The sequence below is a fragment of the Chlorocebus sabaeus genome, chromosome 20, assembly GCF_047675955.1.
Source record: "Chlorocebus sabaeus isolate Y175 chromosome 20, mChlSab1.0.hap1, whole genome shotgun sequence".
NCBI classification, from domain to species: Eukaryota; Metazoa; Chordata; class Mammalia; order Primates; family Cercopithecidae; genus Chlorocebus; species Chlorocebus sabaeus.
The window spans coordinates 134802996-134818202 of NC_132923.1; the positions used below are offsets into that span (position 1 = coordinate 134802996).

The following is a 15207-nucleotide window of genomic DNA, read 5'->3' on the forward strand; positions in this document are numbered from 1 at the left end:
AGCCTTCCAGGGAGAGGGACGCAGTGGGCCTGGAGCACCTGCTCGGGAGGGGCCACCTTCCCAGCAGCACATCCCTGCCTCTGGCCCCACCTGCCTGGCTGACCACAGGGCTGCGCTGGGCAGCACTGCCGGCCGGCAGGAACCTCAAGCCTGGGTGCAGACAGGCCTGGGACCTGGGCAGCCTTGAGTTCTGGGCCCACTCAGCCGTGTGTGCGTGTGTGTGTCGTGGGTGTGCATGTATATGAGCGTGTGTGTGAGGACAGGCGAGTGTGCTTGTGTGAGTGTATGAACATGTGTGCGCATACAGGCGTATCACCGTAGTAGGTGTGAGTGCATATGGGTGTGTGCAAGAGTGCATGTTTGTCAGTGTGAGACTGTGTGAGCATGTGGGAGTGTATGTGTGTGAGCATATGTGATTGCATGAATGTGTGAGTGCAGGTATGTGAGCGTATGGGGGTGAGTGTGTGTGTGAGTACATGTACGTGGGTGTGTGAACTTGCATGAGTGTGAGCACGAGTGAGCATGTGTGTGTGTGAGCATGTATGTGTGTGAGCGTATGTATGTGGGTGTGTAAGGTTAGTGCGTGTATGTGTGAGCATGCATGTGAGTGTGTTTCTATGTGGGTGGACCTGTGTCCAGAGGTGGACCTGGTGTAAAGACCTGCATCCTCTGACGTCTTGTGCGATCAGCCAGTCTCTGCACCTCCCTGAGCCTGAGAGTGGGATAAGGAGGTGGTAGGGGGAGAGGTGAAACTGGACCCGAAGCAGTGGCCGTGGTCCTGCATGGGTTCTCGTTGCTGCTGGGACCATCAGTCTCCAGGGATGTGTTCTGGGACAGAGGCCAAGACACTGGGGGGCAGTCACAGCTGGGTCTGTGGTCCATTTGATCGCTTTTGTTTCAGATGTGAGCCGAGTTGAGGTTCATTTTTTTGCACAGAGGCTTCCAATTATTCCAGCCTCGTTGTTGAAAAGATTCCATCCTGCCCAGAATTCCTCTGTGCCTTCGTCAAACAATCACCCACATTTGGGTCCTACTGACTTGGGCCGTTGGGGCCTCCCTCCATCTCTGTGGGTCCTTGAAATGTATTTATTGAAGAAGCCGGGCAGGTTTGTTCTGTGGAGTTGCCACAGGTAGGATGCTGTCCCGTGGTGTCAGTTCACGTGTTCCTCTGTTCTGTGTTGCAAGTTCACTGGCAGCAGGACCTCCGGGCTAGTCAGGCAACCAGACCACTTCAAAAGCCACATTGGCTCCTTCTCCGGGGTGCGTTAACGCCCAGTCGTCTGTCCCTCAGCCGCCTTCGGTGCTCAGTGCTTTGCACCTCCCATCCGTAATCACGGCCCTGTGACTCTGACCTATCGATGTCGCAGTTTCCAGCCCTGTATCACTTTCTGAACTCTTTGAGGCGCACGTGGAGTCGTTAGGCTGCAGCGTTTGATTCCTTCACAACACCGCTTCGCAGCGTGCTTCACCGTTTACATAAATTCCACTCCTCATTCTCTCTCATCTTATAACAATGTCACCTGTGATTCGACCTTTTTCTACTGCTCATTTTCAAGTGCAATTATTTCTTTCTGAACGTTTACATTTTATTTATTTATTTATTTATTTATTTTTTTGAGACAGGGTCTTGCTCTGTCACCCAGGCTTGAGTGCAGTGGTGCAATCACGGCTCACTGCAGCCTCCACCTCCCCAGTTCAAGCAATCCTCCCACCTCAACCTCCTGAGTGTGGCTAGGACTACAGGAACACACCACCATGCCTGGCTAATTTTTATATTTTTTGTATATTTGAGACGGGGTCTCACTGTGTTGCCCAAGCTGGTCTTGAATTCATAGCGTCAAACGATCCTCCCACTTCAGCCTCCAAATGTGCTGGGATGACAGGGGTGAGCCACTGCGCCCGGCTCTCCTCCTCACTCTCAGAAAGGAGCCCAGTTCAGGCCAGGTGCAGTGGTTCATGCCTGTAATCCCAGCACTTTTGGCACCTGTAGTCCCAGTTACTTGGGAGGCTGAGGCAGGAGAATGGCGTGAACCCGGGAGGTGGAGCTTGCAGTGAGCCGAGATGGTGCCACAGCACTCCAGCCTGGGTGACAGAGCGAGACTCCATCTCAAAAAAAAATAAAAAATAAAAAATAGAAAAATAAAATAAAAGGAGCCCAGTTCAGAGAGCTTTTTTTTTTTTTTTTTTTTTTGCTTTTTTTTTTGAGACAGAGTCTCGCTCTGTCACCAGGCTGGAGTGCAGTGTCATGATCTTGGCTCACTGCAAACTTTGCCTCCCAGGTTCAGGTGATTCTCCTGCCTCAGCCTCCCGAGCAGCTGGGGCTATAGGTGTGCACCACCACGCCCAGCTAATTTTTTTATTTTTAGTAGAGACAGGGTTTCACTGTGCTAGCCAGGATGGTCTCAGTCTCTTGACCTCGTGATCCACCCGCCTCAGCCTCCCAAAGTGCTGGGATTACAGGCGTGAGCCACCGCTACCGGCCTAAGAGAGGCTTTTCTAACTCCATGGCTCCAGAGCACCCCCTGCAGTTCGTGTGTGTGTGTGACGTGCTGAAAAAAAATAGAAGGCCCCAACTTTCTTAGCCCTGCGTCCTCTGCTCTCTTCCTCCCTTCCATTTTCAGATAATCCACAAACTCAGAAAGTCAGCATCGTGTACCCTCCACCCAAAATACAGACCTTAGACTTTTATCCTACTTGCCTCCGATTTCTCTTCGTTGTTACAGAAACAAACATTCTTCCTCAAGTCGGAGGTGGCTTCATTCTCCCTCCCTGCCCAGAGCCCATCACTGTCGGGAATGCCAGGGGTCGCATTTTCATTACATACCTGTGTACCTATAACCTAACACACACATGCACACACACACGTGTGTGCAAGCGTAAACACTTCTACCCTTGCACAGATGTAGGGTGACCACCATGCTGGCGTGCCTGGCACTGAGGGGTTTCTCAGGCCACAGGACTTTGAGTGCTGAAGCTAGGAGAACCCCAAACAGACCGGGACCCCAGGTCAGCGCCTCAGGCCCCCCGCTGCTGGTCTGGATTTTGCTTGTTTCCCCTCAGCCTGGGTATTTTTGTGACTGAGCCTCATGGACACCACCAGGGGTTCCCTTTAGGACCCGTTAGGTTTGAGGCCTGTGGGCTGTCAGAGCAGCACCTCCTGGGAAGCTTCTTGTTCTAATGCAGATATCAGAAAAGAGGGTTTGAAAATCAACCATCTAAGCTTCCTTTTCAAGCATTAGGAAAAGAACACAGGAAATTAAACCCAAAGAGAGTAGAAGAAAAGACATAAAAGAGTGGAAGTCAATGCAATGGAAATGAAATGGTCGACAGAGAAAAATAACAAACTAAAAGTCTTTCTTGTACAATTTAATAAAATTCATTACCCCTAGCCAGACCAATCAGGATAAAAAGAGAAAACACAAACCATCAGTATCAGGAGTGAAAGGGAACATCACTGCAGACCTAACAGATATCAAAACGATACGAAGAGAACATGATGAACAGCTTTGCACCAGGGAACATGACAATTTCGAGGAAATGGACAAATTCCTCAAAATACACAACTGACACAAGAAAAATATAGAAATATCTGAATAGTCGGGCCAGGCGCGGTGGCTCACGCCTGTAATCCCAGCACTTTGGGAGGCCAAGGTGGGTGGATCACTTGAGATCAAGAGTTCAAGACCAGTCTGGCCAACATGGCAAAACCCCATCTCTACTAAAAATACAAAAATTAGCCAGGCATGGTGGCAGGTGCCTGTAATCCCAGTTACTTGGGAGGCTGAGGCAGGAGAATCACTTAAACCTGAGAGGCGGAGGTTCCAGTGAGCTGAGATCGCGCCACTGCACTCCAGCCTGGGCGACAGAACGAGATTCCTCCTCAAAAAAAAAAGAGAGAAAAATCGACTACTACTAATAATCAATGATATATCCACTAAAAAATAATTTTATTGAGCACTGGGTGCCACGGCCGTAATCCCAGCACTTTGGGAGGCTGAAACAGAAGGATCGCTTGAGTGCAGGAATTTGAGACCAGCAACATCTCATCACTACATTTTTATTTCCTTTCTTTTTTTTTTTTTTTTTGAGACGGAGTCTCGCTCTGTTGCCCAGGCTGGAGTGCAGTGGCATGATCTCGGCTCACTGCAAGCTCCACCTCCAGGGTTCATGCCATTCTCTTGCCTCAGCCTCCCAAGTAGCTGGGACTACAGGTGCCCGCCACCATGCCTGGCTAATTTTTTTGTATTTTTAGTAGAGACGGGGTTTCACCGTGTTAGCCAGGATGGTCTTGATCTCCTGACCTCATGATCCGGCTGCCTTGGCCTCCCAAACTGCTGGGATTACAGGCGTGAGCCACCACACTCGGCCTAAATTTTTCTTAATTTTTTAAAGATTTTTTTAAATTTTTTATTTCCTTTTTTTTTTTTTTTTTTTTTGAGACAGAGTCTCACTGTGTCGCCCAGACCAGAGTGCAGTGGTACAATGTCGGCTCACCGCAACCTCCACCGCCTCCCAGTTTCAAGCAATTCTCCTGCCTCAGCCTCCCAAGTAGCTGGGATTATAGGCACTGGCCACCACGCCCAGCTCATTTTTGCATTTTTGTCAGTAGAGATGGGCTTTCACCACGTTGGCCAGGCTGCTGGTCTTCGAACTCCTGACTGCAGGTGATCCACCCGCCTTGGCCTCCCAAAGTGCTGGGATTATAGGGATTATAGGCATGAGCCAGTGCGCCCAGCCAATTTTTTTAAGAAAAAAAATTTTTTTTTTGAGACAGAGACAGTCTTTGCTCTGTTACCCAGGCTGGAGTGCAGTGGCATGATCTCGGCTCACTGCAAGCTCCGCCTCCCAGGTTCACGCCATTCTCCTTCCTCAGCCTCCCAAGTAGCTGGGACTATAGGCGCCCGCCACCACGCCCGGCCTTTTTTTTTTTTTTTTTTTTTTTGGAGATAGAGTCTCGCTCTGTCACCCAGACTGGAGTGCAGTGGCGCAGTCTCAGCTCACTGCAAGCTCCGCCTCCCAGGTTGACGCCATTCTCCTGCCTCAGCCTCCCAAGTAGCTGGGACTACAGGCGCCTGCCACTACGCCCAGCTAATTTTTTTGTATTTTTAGTAGAGACGGGGTTTCACCGTTTTAGCCAGGATGGTCTTGATCTCCTTACCTCGTGATCCGCCCGTCTCGGCTTCCCAAAGTGCTGGGATTACAGGCATGAGCCACTGCGCCCGGCATTTTTTGTATTTTTAGTAGAGACGGGGTTTCACCATGTTAGCCAGGATGGTCTCAATCTCCTGACCTCGTGATCCGCCCATCTCAGCCTCCCAAAGTGCTGGGATTACAGGCGTGAGTCACTACGCCTGGCCTTTAAAGACTTTTGAAACATTTAGAGCCTGTGGTCACAGGACATAAAAATATGCATTTGAATATTACTACATATGAATGAAGGCTTTCTGTTACAGACAGATGTCATAGCAATATTGTCCTTTACAGCATAAAATACATACAATTAGGACAAAAACCAAAGGGGAAAGTACAGCGGAAATAGACATTCAAGGAAAACATGAAATGTGAAATTTCCAAAGGTTAAAATAACCAGGTCCCGGCCTCTTTTTAATGGATGGTGGCAGGAATCAACTTGTTCCTAACAGGCCTCGTAGACACCTGTGCTTACATTTAGAGAAAGAGATCCGTTTTTAAAACGTTTTTAAAATGTCAATAAATATTTAACAAAATAAGCTAGAAATTTCCTTTGCAACTTCCTTTGCAACTATCTAAACTTGTGATTAAATTTTTAGCTACCCATGACACAGTGGCACGCATCTGTAGTCCCAGCTACTCAGGAGGCTGAGGCAGGAGGAGCCCTTGAACCCAGGAGTTGGAGGCTACAGCGAGCTGTCATGCCACCACTGCAGTCCAGCCTAGGGCAACAGAGCGAGACTCCATCTCTATTTATAAATGAATACATATGTTTCAAAATTTTTAGCTACCCACCTAAAATGTGCACAAAGATACGCTGTATTTTCGAAATCTGTTAGCGGCACAGTGACCCCACGGGCAGTGGGGACATGCATGCCCCTGTGAGCCTCACCCAGGGCTTGTCCTCCACCCAGCGGCCCCCGCACCTGACACAGAGGGACACAGACACCCTGCACGGCTGAGGGCCTCCCATGCTGCTGCTTGCAGGTGCTTCAAGCTGTCTTGCCGGGCTGTGGGCGTCCACCCACCCCTGGAGCTGTCCCACTACCAGATCAAGTTTGCAGCCACGGCCCTATATGACACCTCCGTGGCCACAGTGTATGTCATCAACTCTCACCTGAGCATGAGCTCACGGACCCACTCCAAGCCCCGCATTGGCTCAGAGGACACCTCTCCTGTGGGGCCCACGTCTTTCGAGTTCCTGCTGCCCCCAGACTCGCCTATCACCATCTCGCCCTCGGTGGGGACCGTGTGGCCAGGAAAGGTGGGTGTGGGCCTCACACGCCGGCTGGCAGGCAGGGGCTCCACGCCACCTGCATTTGTCCCCAGGGTGTCTGTCTTTGCCCACCTTTAACCACAGGGTTTCAACCCGGAGAACAGGGGCACAAGTCAACCTGGCCCTCATCAGACCCAAGCAGGGCCGAGGAAGGCTCCATGGCCAATGTGCATGGGGCCCAGGGCCCCCCACGCCGGGGGGGCGGTCACAGTACCCTCAGTCCAGCCTGACCCCGATCCATGGCCAATGTGCATGGGGCCCAGGGCCCCCCACGCCGGGGGGGCGGTCACAGTACCCTTGGTCCAGCCTGACCCGGATCCATGGCCAATGTGCATGGGGCCTAGGGCCACCCACGCCGGGGGGGGCGGTCACAGTACCCTCAGTCCAGCCTGACCCCGATCCATGGCCAATGTGCATGGGGCCTAGGGCCCCCCACGCCGGGGGGGCGGTCACAGTACCCTTGGTCCAGCCTGACCCCGAGAGGCAGGAGCTCCCCAGGCTGCTGGCCTGGCCGGCACCCATCCAGGACTCCCAGGTTGAGATTGGGGAAGCCTGTGTAGTCCCTTGCACCAGCGGACCTCGAAGGCAGAGGGGGGAGGGCAGAGGGCGTCGGCCACTCCCACCCACACTCCACCTTTCCTGCACAGCAGAAAGCTCTGGGCCTGGCAGGGCCTTCGGGTGACCCTGAGGGCTGCTGAAGGCCTAAGTGAGGAAGGGCACGTGGGGGACCGCTGGCTCACATGGGATTGCAGTGAATGCAGTGATTCAAAATGTAGGACTCGCCCATAAAACTCAAGGATGGAAAGGGCAGGCTAGGCTGTCACTGCTGCCCCAAGGACAGGGGACCGGGTCCCGGCCTGCCCAGGACTCTACTCTCAACACCTCCAATCACAGGACCCCCACCCTTCATGGCCAGAGGGCTTGGTGCTCACGCCTGCAGCCCGCCCCCGCTTCCTGGGGGACAGAGGCCAGGGAGGGCCATCCCGAAGGGGCACACAGGCTGAAATCTCAAGGGGGAGGTGACCTTGAGAAGAGTCAACAGGCGGAGGAAGGTAGAGTGCCAGCAGGGGCTCCTGGGGGGTGGAGAGAAGTGGCAGCCCCTGTGCCCACGCCTGTCTCTCCTCAGAGGTGCCTGGTCCAGGTGGCCTTCCGGCCCGTGCTGCCTGAGAAGCTGATCCGCCAGGAAGCCCTCCCACTCCTGAACAAAGAAATGGAGACCAAATCCGTGCGTGGGGCCTGGGAAGGAGGGGTGTGGGTAGGGGAAGGGCCTGTCGCAGGAACAAACTCCACTACCCTCGAGTCCCTGGGGGCCCCCCGCCGTGTGCCAGGAGCGCAGGGTAGACCTTTCCCAAGCACTGCGCATGTCGAGCTACATCTGAGAGGTTAAAACGCTTGCTCACCGAGACCCTACCTCCTTTCTGGAGGGCACTGCCAGGCGGGAGCAGGGAAGGGTGGGCTCTGGAGGTGGGGGCAGTAGGGGCTGCGACCCAGGGGTGCAGCGGATGCAATGCAGGGCCCCTCCCACAACCTGGAGGCCCCCAGAGGCGCACCTGAAACATGGAGGGTCCTGCAGAATCTGCCTGGCAAGCGCCGGCCCTGGAGGCGGCCTCGAGAGCTCCTGCCTGCCACACTCCAGATGCGCCCTCCCTGGCCCGGCCCGGGTTCCTCCTGGGCGTGCACGAGAGGGGAAGCACTTGCCTTCAGCCTTTGGCAGTGAAGACAGGGGGGGGACCCCAGTTCTGGCTGCCTCCTCACTCCTTTGTGCCTCGGTTTATCCTCTGGTGAAGCAGACGCTGCAGTCTGTGGGCAGCTCTGTGGGGGTCCGTGTGCCCCTCTGCACTGGCTACAGTCTTCCTAGGGAGCCGGTCGGTTTTCTGGTCCCCATTCAATCCAACTGGGGCTCCCACGGTTCCTGCACTGGCCGCAGAGGAGCCACAGGGTGCAGCTGGGTGCCTCTGGGGCCCTGCGCAGCCCCACAGCCAGTCTCTTCCCCCACAGTTCCGAAAGGATATGGCCTCCCAGAAGAAGGACATGCACAGACTGTCATTCTCCGCTCTTCGAATGCAGAACCGCGACAAGCTGTTCAAAGTCTCTGTCCCCCACGTCCTGGAACTGCGGAAGCGGGAGCTGAAGCCCAGGTGGGTCCAGGAGGGGCTGCCCCACCTGCTTCCCTCCAGGCCCCTCTGGTGGGACCCACTGTGGCCCCTGTGGAGAGTCCCCTCCCCCCACAGACTGCCCAGAATGACCCGTGTGGCTGGAAGGACTGACGGCTTCAGACACAGCTGGATCCAGGTGCTGCCTTCCTGGGACCTGCCCACCCCATTCCCCCAGGCCTGACACCCCTGCCCATAGCCTCACTCCACGGGTGGGAAGCGAAGCCACCGCCCCCCACTCAGCCCCCTTGGGTGCAGAATGAGCCCTGGGAAAGCTCTGATGGGCGCCTGTGGCCCCAGAAAGGAACATGGCTGTCTATCCAGGGCCCAAAGGCACCTGCCCCAAACCCCAGACCCCAGTCACCAGCTGATGAGGACCTGAAGTGAGTGACAAGGCCCCCACAGGAGCCAGAGAAGGGTGGAAAAGCCAGCTTGTCAGACACAACTGCGACAGCCACAGCCTGGAACCCCGGGACCCTGAGGCAGAGCCGCAGGGGTCCGGCCTAGGCTGATGGTGGGTGGGGGGAGGCGGGAGTGCACACCTCCGACTTCCTTCCAGTTCCGACGAGTACCAGGCTGCCCGAGCCACTCTGGTCAGAGCGTTTCAGGCGAAGTTTGACACATTTGTAGTTCCCTGTGTTGTTGCCAGTGGTGACGTCAAAGACAGGAAAGGGTCAGAACCGCCAAGCTTCAGGTGCGAGGCGCTGTGGCCAGAATGGGGTGTGGTCAGCCGCAAACGCACCGTCCTCTGCTGCTGCCCAACCCTGGGGCCTGGGCGGGCAGGGGGCCACCCACCCTGTCCTCAGCATGCCCTTCCCATCCCAGCCCCCACAACACCCTCTACCTGGAGCTGTGGTGCCCGACGGTGGCGCCGTCTGTTGTGGTGACGTCCCACAAAGGCAAGACCATCTTTAACTTCGGCGACGTCGCCGTGGGTGAGACACTCAGCCCCACACACACCTCCACCCGGTGCCCAGGCACACCCATGCCTCCCCCAGCCCCACGGCCCACGCCTGACAGGGGTGCTCCCTGGGGCCTGGGGCTGGGGCTGGGGCCTGACGCTCCCCGCCCCATTTCAGGGCACCGCAGTATCAAGAAGGTCTCCATCCAGAACGTCTCCCCCGAGGATCTGGCCGTGTCCTTGTCCACCCAGCCCAGGCGGCCTGCGGGGTGGGAGTGGGGCCGGGGAGGGTGTGGTGGAGCCTGCAGACACCCGTGTCCCCTCCTTGACATGGACCCTCAGCTGGACTTCTCCCTGCTGAACCCCAACGGCCCCTTCGTCCTGCTGAACCACTCCAGCCTGCTGCGTGCGGGTGAGACCCAGGTCCTGGTGCTGTCCTTCTCTCCCCACGAGAGCATCCTGGTGAGTCCCAGGCCCACCCCGGCCACACTGCGGCCCAAGGCTCCCCACACCGCAGGACAAAGGCGCTGGCCGGGGCGGGCATCGCCTGTGCTCAGGCCCGGAGCTGACCACGCCTGGGTCTGTGGGCAGCCTGGCCCAGGCCCTCACGCCAGCCGGCAAGTGAGCGGAGCTGATGGAGCCCCAGCGCTGTCTCAGCTCCGGCATTGAGAACCCACTGCCCCTGAGGCAGAGCTCCCCTCGTGGCTCCAGCAGATATCTGTTCCTGACCGAGGGATGTGGTCTCTTTAGGCTCAAGAAACACTGGACATCATTACCAAGAGAAGCACGCTCACCCTCACCCTCGTGGGCACTGGCGTGGCGTCCATGATCACATGCTCCATTGAAGGCAGCATCCTCAACATGGGCTATGTGATCGCCGGAGAGTCTGTGTCCTCAGGCTTCAAGGTGAAGCACACGTGCTGGCTCCAGCCTTCCAGGAGGGGTTTCCACCAGGCAGGACTCAGGCCAGCTGTGAAAGTGACCCGTGGGTCGGGGAGCCTGTGGGGACACAGGTAGCCCCCTCTACACAGCTGTCGCCTCTGCCGCCCTCTCCTGCAGGACCTGGGCCTGTTTCTGGGGAGGCTGCAGATGTCCCCTGGTCACCCCACCTCCCTGTCCTTCCTCCTCAGCCCCTGCACAGAGCTCCCCCAACCACCCCCTGCCCTGCTGTTTGAACTCACTCCTTTGGAGCTCAACTCAGCCACCCGGGGGCAAGGGTTTGCGGCCCTCTGGGCGAGCTGCACTGCCCCGTGTGCCCTCATGCCTTCGCACCAGCATGTGCCCATGAGCGAGACTCAGGTGCCCTGGAGGACAGGTGGCACCCCAGAGCTGTCCACGCGCCCCTGGCAGGGAAGCCAAGCCCCGGCCTGGCAAAGGCTGATGAGAGGCTGGAAGAAGGGACGTTGGCACACAGCTCAGTAAACTGCCACGTGTGCCAGCGTTGTCAGGCCACTGGGGTCCCCACCTGGGTGTGGCCTCATAGCAGGAGCCAAGTCCTGGGCGCTGACCACAGGAAGGAGGCAGCCGGGCTGCGGCTGGCGGGCGGTAACAGTGGCCTCTGCTCTCCGCAGCTGCAGAACAACTCCCTGCTCCCCATCAAGTTCTCCGTGATCCTGGACAGTCTCTCCAGCGCCCGGGCCCGGGGCCAGCAGCAGCTGCCGCAGTTCCTCAGCTCGCCCGCCCAGAGGACGGAGGTGGTTGGTGAGCGGGGTGAAGGGTGGGTGGAGCGGGGGAGTGGCAGCGAATGGAGGGGGTGGGCGGTGAGCTGGGGGGTGGTCGGAGAACTGGGGGGTGGTTGGTGAGCTGGGGGGGTGGGCGGTTGGTGAGATGGGGGGTGGGCGGTGAGATGGGGGGTGGGCGGTGAGCTGGGGGGGTGGGCGGTGAGCTGGGGGTGGGCGGTGAGCTGGGGGGGTGATTGGTGAGCTGGGGGTGGTTGGTGAGCTGGGGGTGGTTGGTGAGCTGGGGGGGGTGGTTGGTGAGCTGGGGGGGTGGGCGGTGAGCTGGGGGGGTGGTTGGTGAGCTGGGGGTGGGTGGTGAGCTGGGGGGGTGGGCGGTGAGCTGGGGGTTGGGCGGTGAGCTGGGGGTGGGCGGTGAGCTGGGGGGGGTGGGCGGTGAGATGGGGGGTGGGTGGTGAGATGGGGGCGGGTGGTGAGATGGGGGGCACTTGGATCCATGGGGGTTCAGGGGGTGCAAGGCCATGGGGGGCACCCGGCAGGACAGGGGCTCTGTGGGGGGTGGGCAGGGTGCAGAGCTCTATGGAGCAGGGCTTGGAGGGCAAACAGTGATTGCAGGTGGGGAAGGCCAAACTGCACCCCACGCTACCTGCAGGGACGCAGAATCTCAACGGTCAGAGCGTGTTCAGCGTGGCCCCCGTCAAGGGCGTCATGGACCCCGGGAAGACGCAGGACTTCACTGTCACCTTCAGCCCCGACCACGAGAGCCTCTACTTCTCCGACCGGCTCCAGGTGGTGCTCTTTGAAAAGGTGTGGCTCTGGCTCTGCAAGTTCAGCTGGGCCCAGCCCTGGCCCCAGCCAGAGCCTTGCCTTTCGCTGCACTGCCCCACTTTGGAGACCCGGAGGGTACCATGGCTGGGGGACTCAGCACCACACTGAGGGTCATGGGTTGAGAGACCAGAGTCCAGGGCCCCACGGGGCCCCCAGGCCGTCCCTGCCTCCTTCCCTGAGCCAGCCCAGCTCTCACCAGCAGGGCCCCTGCTGCAGAGCTTTGGGGACAAGGCCACTCCACTTCTTTTTTTTTTTTTTTTTTTTTTTTTTTTTTTTTTTTTGAGACGGAGTCTGGCTCTGTCACCCAGGCTGGAGTGCAGTGGCCGGATCTCTGCTCACCGCAAGCTCCTCCTCCCGGGTTCCCGCCATTCTCCTGCCTCAGCCTCCCGAGTAGCTGGGACTACAGGCGCCCGCCACCTCGCCCGGCTAGTTTTTTGTACTTTTTAGTAGAGACGGGGTTTCACCGTGTTAGCCAGGATGGTCTCGATCTCCTGACCTCGTGATCCGCCCATCTCGGCCTCCCAAAGTGCTGGGATTACAGGCTTGAGCCACCGCGCCCGGCCTCGCCACTCCACTTCTTGTCCCCAGAAAATCTCCCACCAGATCCTGCTGAAAGGGGCCGCCCGTGAGCACATGATGTTCGTGGAGGGCGGGGACCCCCTGGACGTGCCCGTGGAGTCTCTGATGGTGATCCCCGTATTTGACCCCAAGCACAGAGAGGGTGAGCCCCTCCCCGGGGAGGGAACAGACACGGGGCCTCCTGGTGCCCCTGCCCTGTGCCCTGTGGACGGGGGCCCTGAGACCCAGCGGGGTGGGGCAGGGATTCAGTCTTCTACCCCAGAGCCAGGCAGGAGAGCCACTGCTAACCAGAGTTCAGGAGTCCCGCTGCAGCCCCACCCCATGCCTCAGCCTGACCCTGAGCAGCTCCCCTGGCCACACCCCTCCAGCCAGCTCCCGGCCAGGCCCTCCGTCTCCAGAGGCCGAGGAGCTGAGGCCCATCCTGGTGGCCCTGGACTACGTCCAGTTCGACACAGACACGCCAGCCCCACCTGCCACCCGAGAGCTGCAGGTGGGCTGTATCCGGACCACCCAACCATCTCCAAAGAAGGTGCCCACAGCACTGCCCCTGGGGACATGAGGCAGCCCCCTCTGCCTCCCCTGCCCTGGGCAGCCCCCCTCCTGGCCTTGCCCCTCACTGGGATTGTCCCCACAGCCGGGCTTCTCTGGGACTTCCTGTGGCAGGTGTGGGGTGGAGAGCCTGCTGGTCAGAGCTGGGAGGGTGAGTGGAGCTGGGCACCCTCAGCTCTAGTCCCACTGCTGCTGGGAGCGGTGCCTGGTCGCCAGCCTACAGGAGCCCCATACCCCACAGACCGTTGAGTTCAGCCTGGACAGTGTCACATCCCTGCAGCACAAGGGTTTCTCCATTGAGCCCTCCCGGGGCTCCGTGGAGCGCGGCCAGACGAAGACCATCAGTATCTCCTGGGTGCCGCCTGCGGACTTTGATGTAGGTGCCTTCGGGTTCCAGGCCAGCGAGCCCTGGGAACGCCAAAGGCTGGGTGGGCTGTACCCCTGCCCAATCCCAGGGGAGGAGGTGGCCGCGGAGGACCCAGGGGAGTCGGGTGGGCAGGGCAGCGGGAAGACAGCAGATCTCCCCCGGGTGCCCACTGGCTGAAGGCCTCTTCTCTCCTCCCGTCCTGTTCCAGCCAGACCACCCACTCATGGTGTCGGCCCTGCTGCAGCTAAGGGGGGATGTGAAGGAGACCTACAAGGTCATCTTTGTAGCCCAGGTGGTGACCGGCCCCTAAGCCTCTGCACAGAGCACCCTCGGGCCCTCCTGCCCACACTCAAAGCCCTCCCCAGGCTGAGGGCCAGGCCATACTATCCTGGGGCCTGGGACCTGGCCATCCTCTGCCAGGCAGATTTCAATAGGCCACCCTCCACATGGTGCCACGGCCACTTCCTGCTGCCCTGGACCCAGCAAGCCCAGGTACATCCAAGAGCGCCCACTCTTGAGATCCCAAACTCAGAACCAGCGAGAAGGCCAGGCCAGCCCACAGCCGTCCTAGCCAGAGCCCCTCAGAGCCCCCAGGAGAGCCCCCCACAGCCTGTCAATAAACTTCTTGTAGGCCAACACTTGCAGCCTGCAGTGTGGGTGACAGAGCACTGAATGGGAGGTGGGGATAGAGCCCTGGGGATGCAGCCCCTCCCCTCCCAGCCATGAAACCCGCTTTGCCTGGCAAGGGCCTCCTGGAGCGGGGCCATCCTGCAGGACACCTGTGGGGAGGCCACCCTGACGCAAATTCGAGGAGGGCCCCCAAGCCTGGCGCCCTGAGCAGCAGGCAGGCAGTCCAGAGGGCCGGGGTACTGAGCCTCAGCCGGAGCTGAGGCTGACCCAGAGCCGAGAGGCCCTGGGCGGTGGGGAGGGCAGGGCTCCAAAGCCCAGGGCAGGCCCCGGGAACCTCCAGACTTTTCCCAAGTTCCAGGACCCCAGATGACCCCAAGCAAAGGTGAGCAGATGGCGGGAACCCGGCCTACTTATGCCCTCCCCTCCGCCCAGCAGGGGCCAGGTGAGGCCCAGCTCCTGCACTTAAGTCTCTACTTTTAGTCTGAGATAAGTCTGGGCTCGGCTTTCTGAGCTCTGACCCACCCTTCAACAGAGAAGACCCCTCACAGCCCGTGAGATGCTCCCAGAGCTCAGAGTGGTGCCTCCACCCCAACCCTGCCCTCTGGAGTCTGGCTTGTTGGACACTGTCCCCACAGAGCCCACCCAACCTGGCCCTCCTGTCACAGTGCGGCACAGTCACTGTGCCACCCCAACCAGCAGCCACCAGGACAGTGTATGCAGCCTTCCCTGGCCTGGCAGGGGGGAGCAGGTGGTGCTTCGGGGAGCTTTCCTGGGTATAGGCCTCAGGGATGCTGGTCTTGAGCTGCCTGCCCTCACCCCCAGCCCCCCAGGACCCACAGTGCCTAGGAACTTGCCATTGCCCCAAACTTCAAGCCAGTGACATTGACCCTGCAGTGGCATTTTGCAGGATTTCTGTCCAATGCGTCCCTTGCTGCCCTTCCTGGGGCTGACCCACCATGGCTCAAGCTTGCGCCACACCAGATGGGAGGGGAAGGCAGGTTCCACCAGGTTCAAGCCGGCCCCAGCCGCCGGAGGAGGTGCTCCTGGAGGGCACTGTT

At 58.7% G+C, this 15207-nt stretch overlaps 1 protein-coding gene and 1 long non-coding RNA gene across 5 annotated transcripts in view; one reads left to right on the forward strand and one right to left on the reverse strand.

The window, feature by feature from the left end:
* The window catches only part of CFAP74 (cilia and flagella associated protein 74), a 78121-nt gene extending 63964 nt beyond the window's left edge, over positions 1-14157 (forward strand). For 2 of the 4 annotated variants that reach the window (XM_073007930.1, XM_073007933.1), the window contains 14 exons: positions 6178-6454; positions 7593-7691; positions 8465-8604; positions 9179-9313; positions 9445-9554; positions 9699-9754; positions 9863-9982; positions 10271-10426; positions 11092-11221; positions 11849-12003; positions 12613-12745; positions 12972-13132; positions 13394-13528; positions 13728-14157. In XM_073007930.1, the coding sequence (XP_072864031.1) occupies positions 6178-6454; positions 7593-7691; positions 8465-8604; positions 9179-9313; positions 9445-9554; positions 9699-9754; positions 9863-9982; positions 10271-10426; positions 11092-11221; positions 11849-12003; positions 12613-12745; positions 12972-13132; positions 13394-13528; positions 13728-13829 (1909 nt within the window). In that variant the 3' untranslated portion in view covers positions 13830-14157. Of the gene's footprint in view, positions 1-6177; positions 6455-7592; positions 7692-8464; positions 8605-9178; positions 9314-9444; positions 9555-9698; positions 9755-9862; positions 9983-10270; positions 10427-11091; positions 11222-11848; positions 12004-12612; positions 12746-12971; positions 13133-13393; positions 13529-13727 lie in introns of those variants that run through there. The other 2 variants (XM_073007931.1, XM_073007932.1) reach the window with 2 other exon arrangements.
* On the reverse strand, positions 6558-9566 carry LOC119623245 (uncharacterized). The gene is made up of 4 exons (XR_012089831.1): positions 9464-9566; positions 9162-9323; positions 8017-8578; positions 6558-7664 (listed from the first exon to the last, which is right to left on the reverse strand). It is a non-coding gene; the product is annotated as an uncharacterized lncRNA (long non-coding RNA).
* Positions 14158-15207: the final 1050 nt, after the last annotated feature.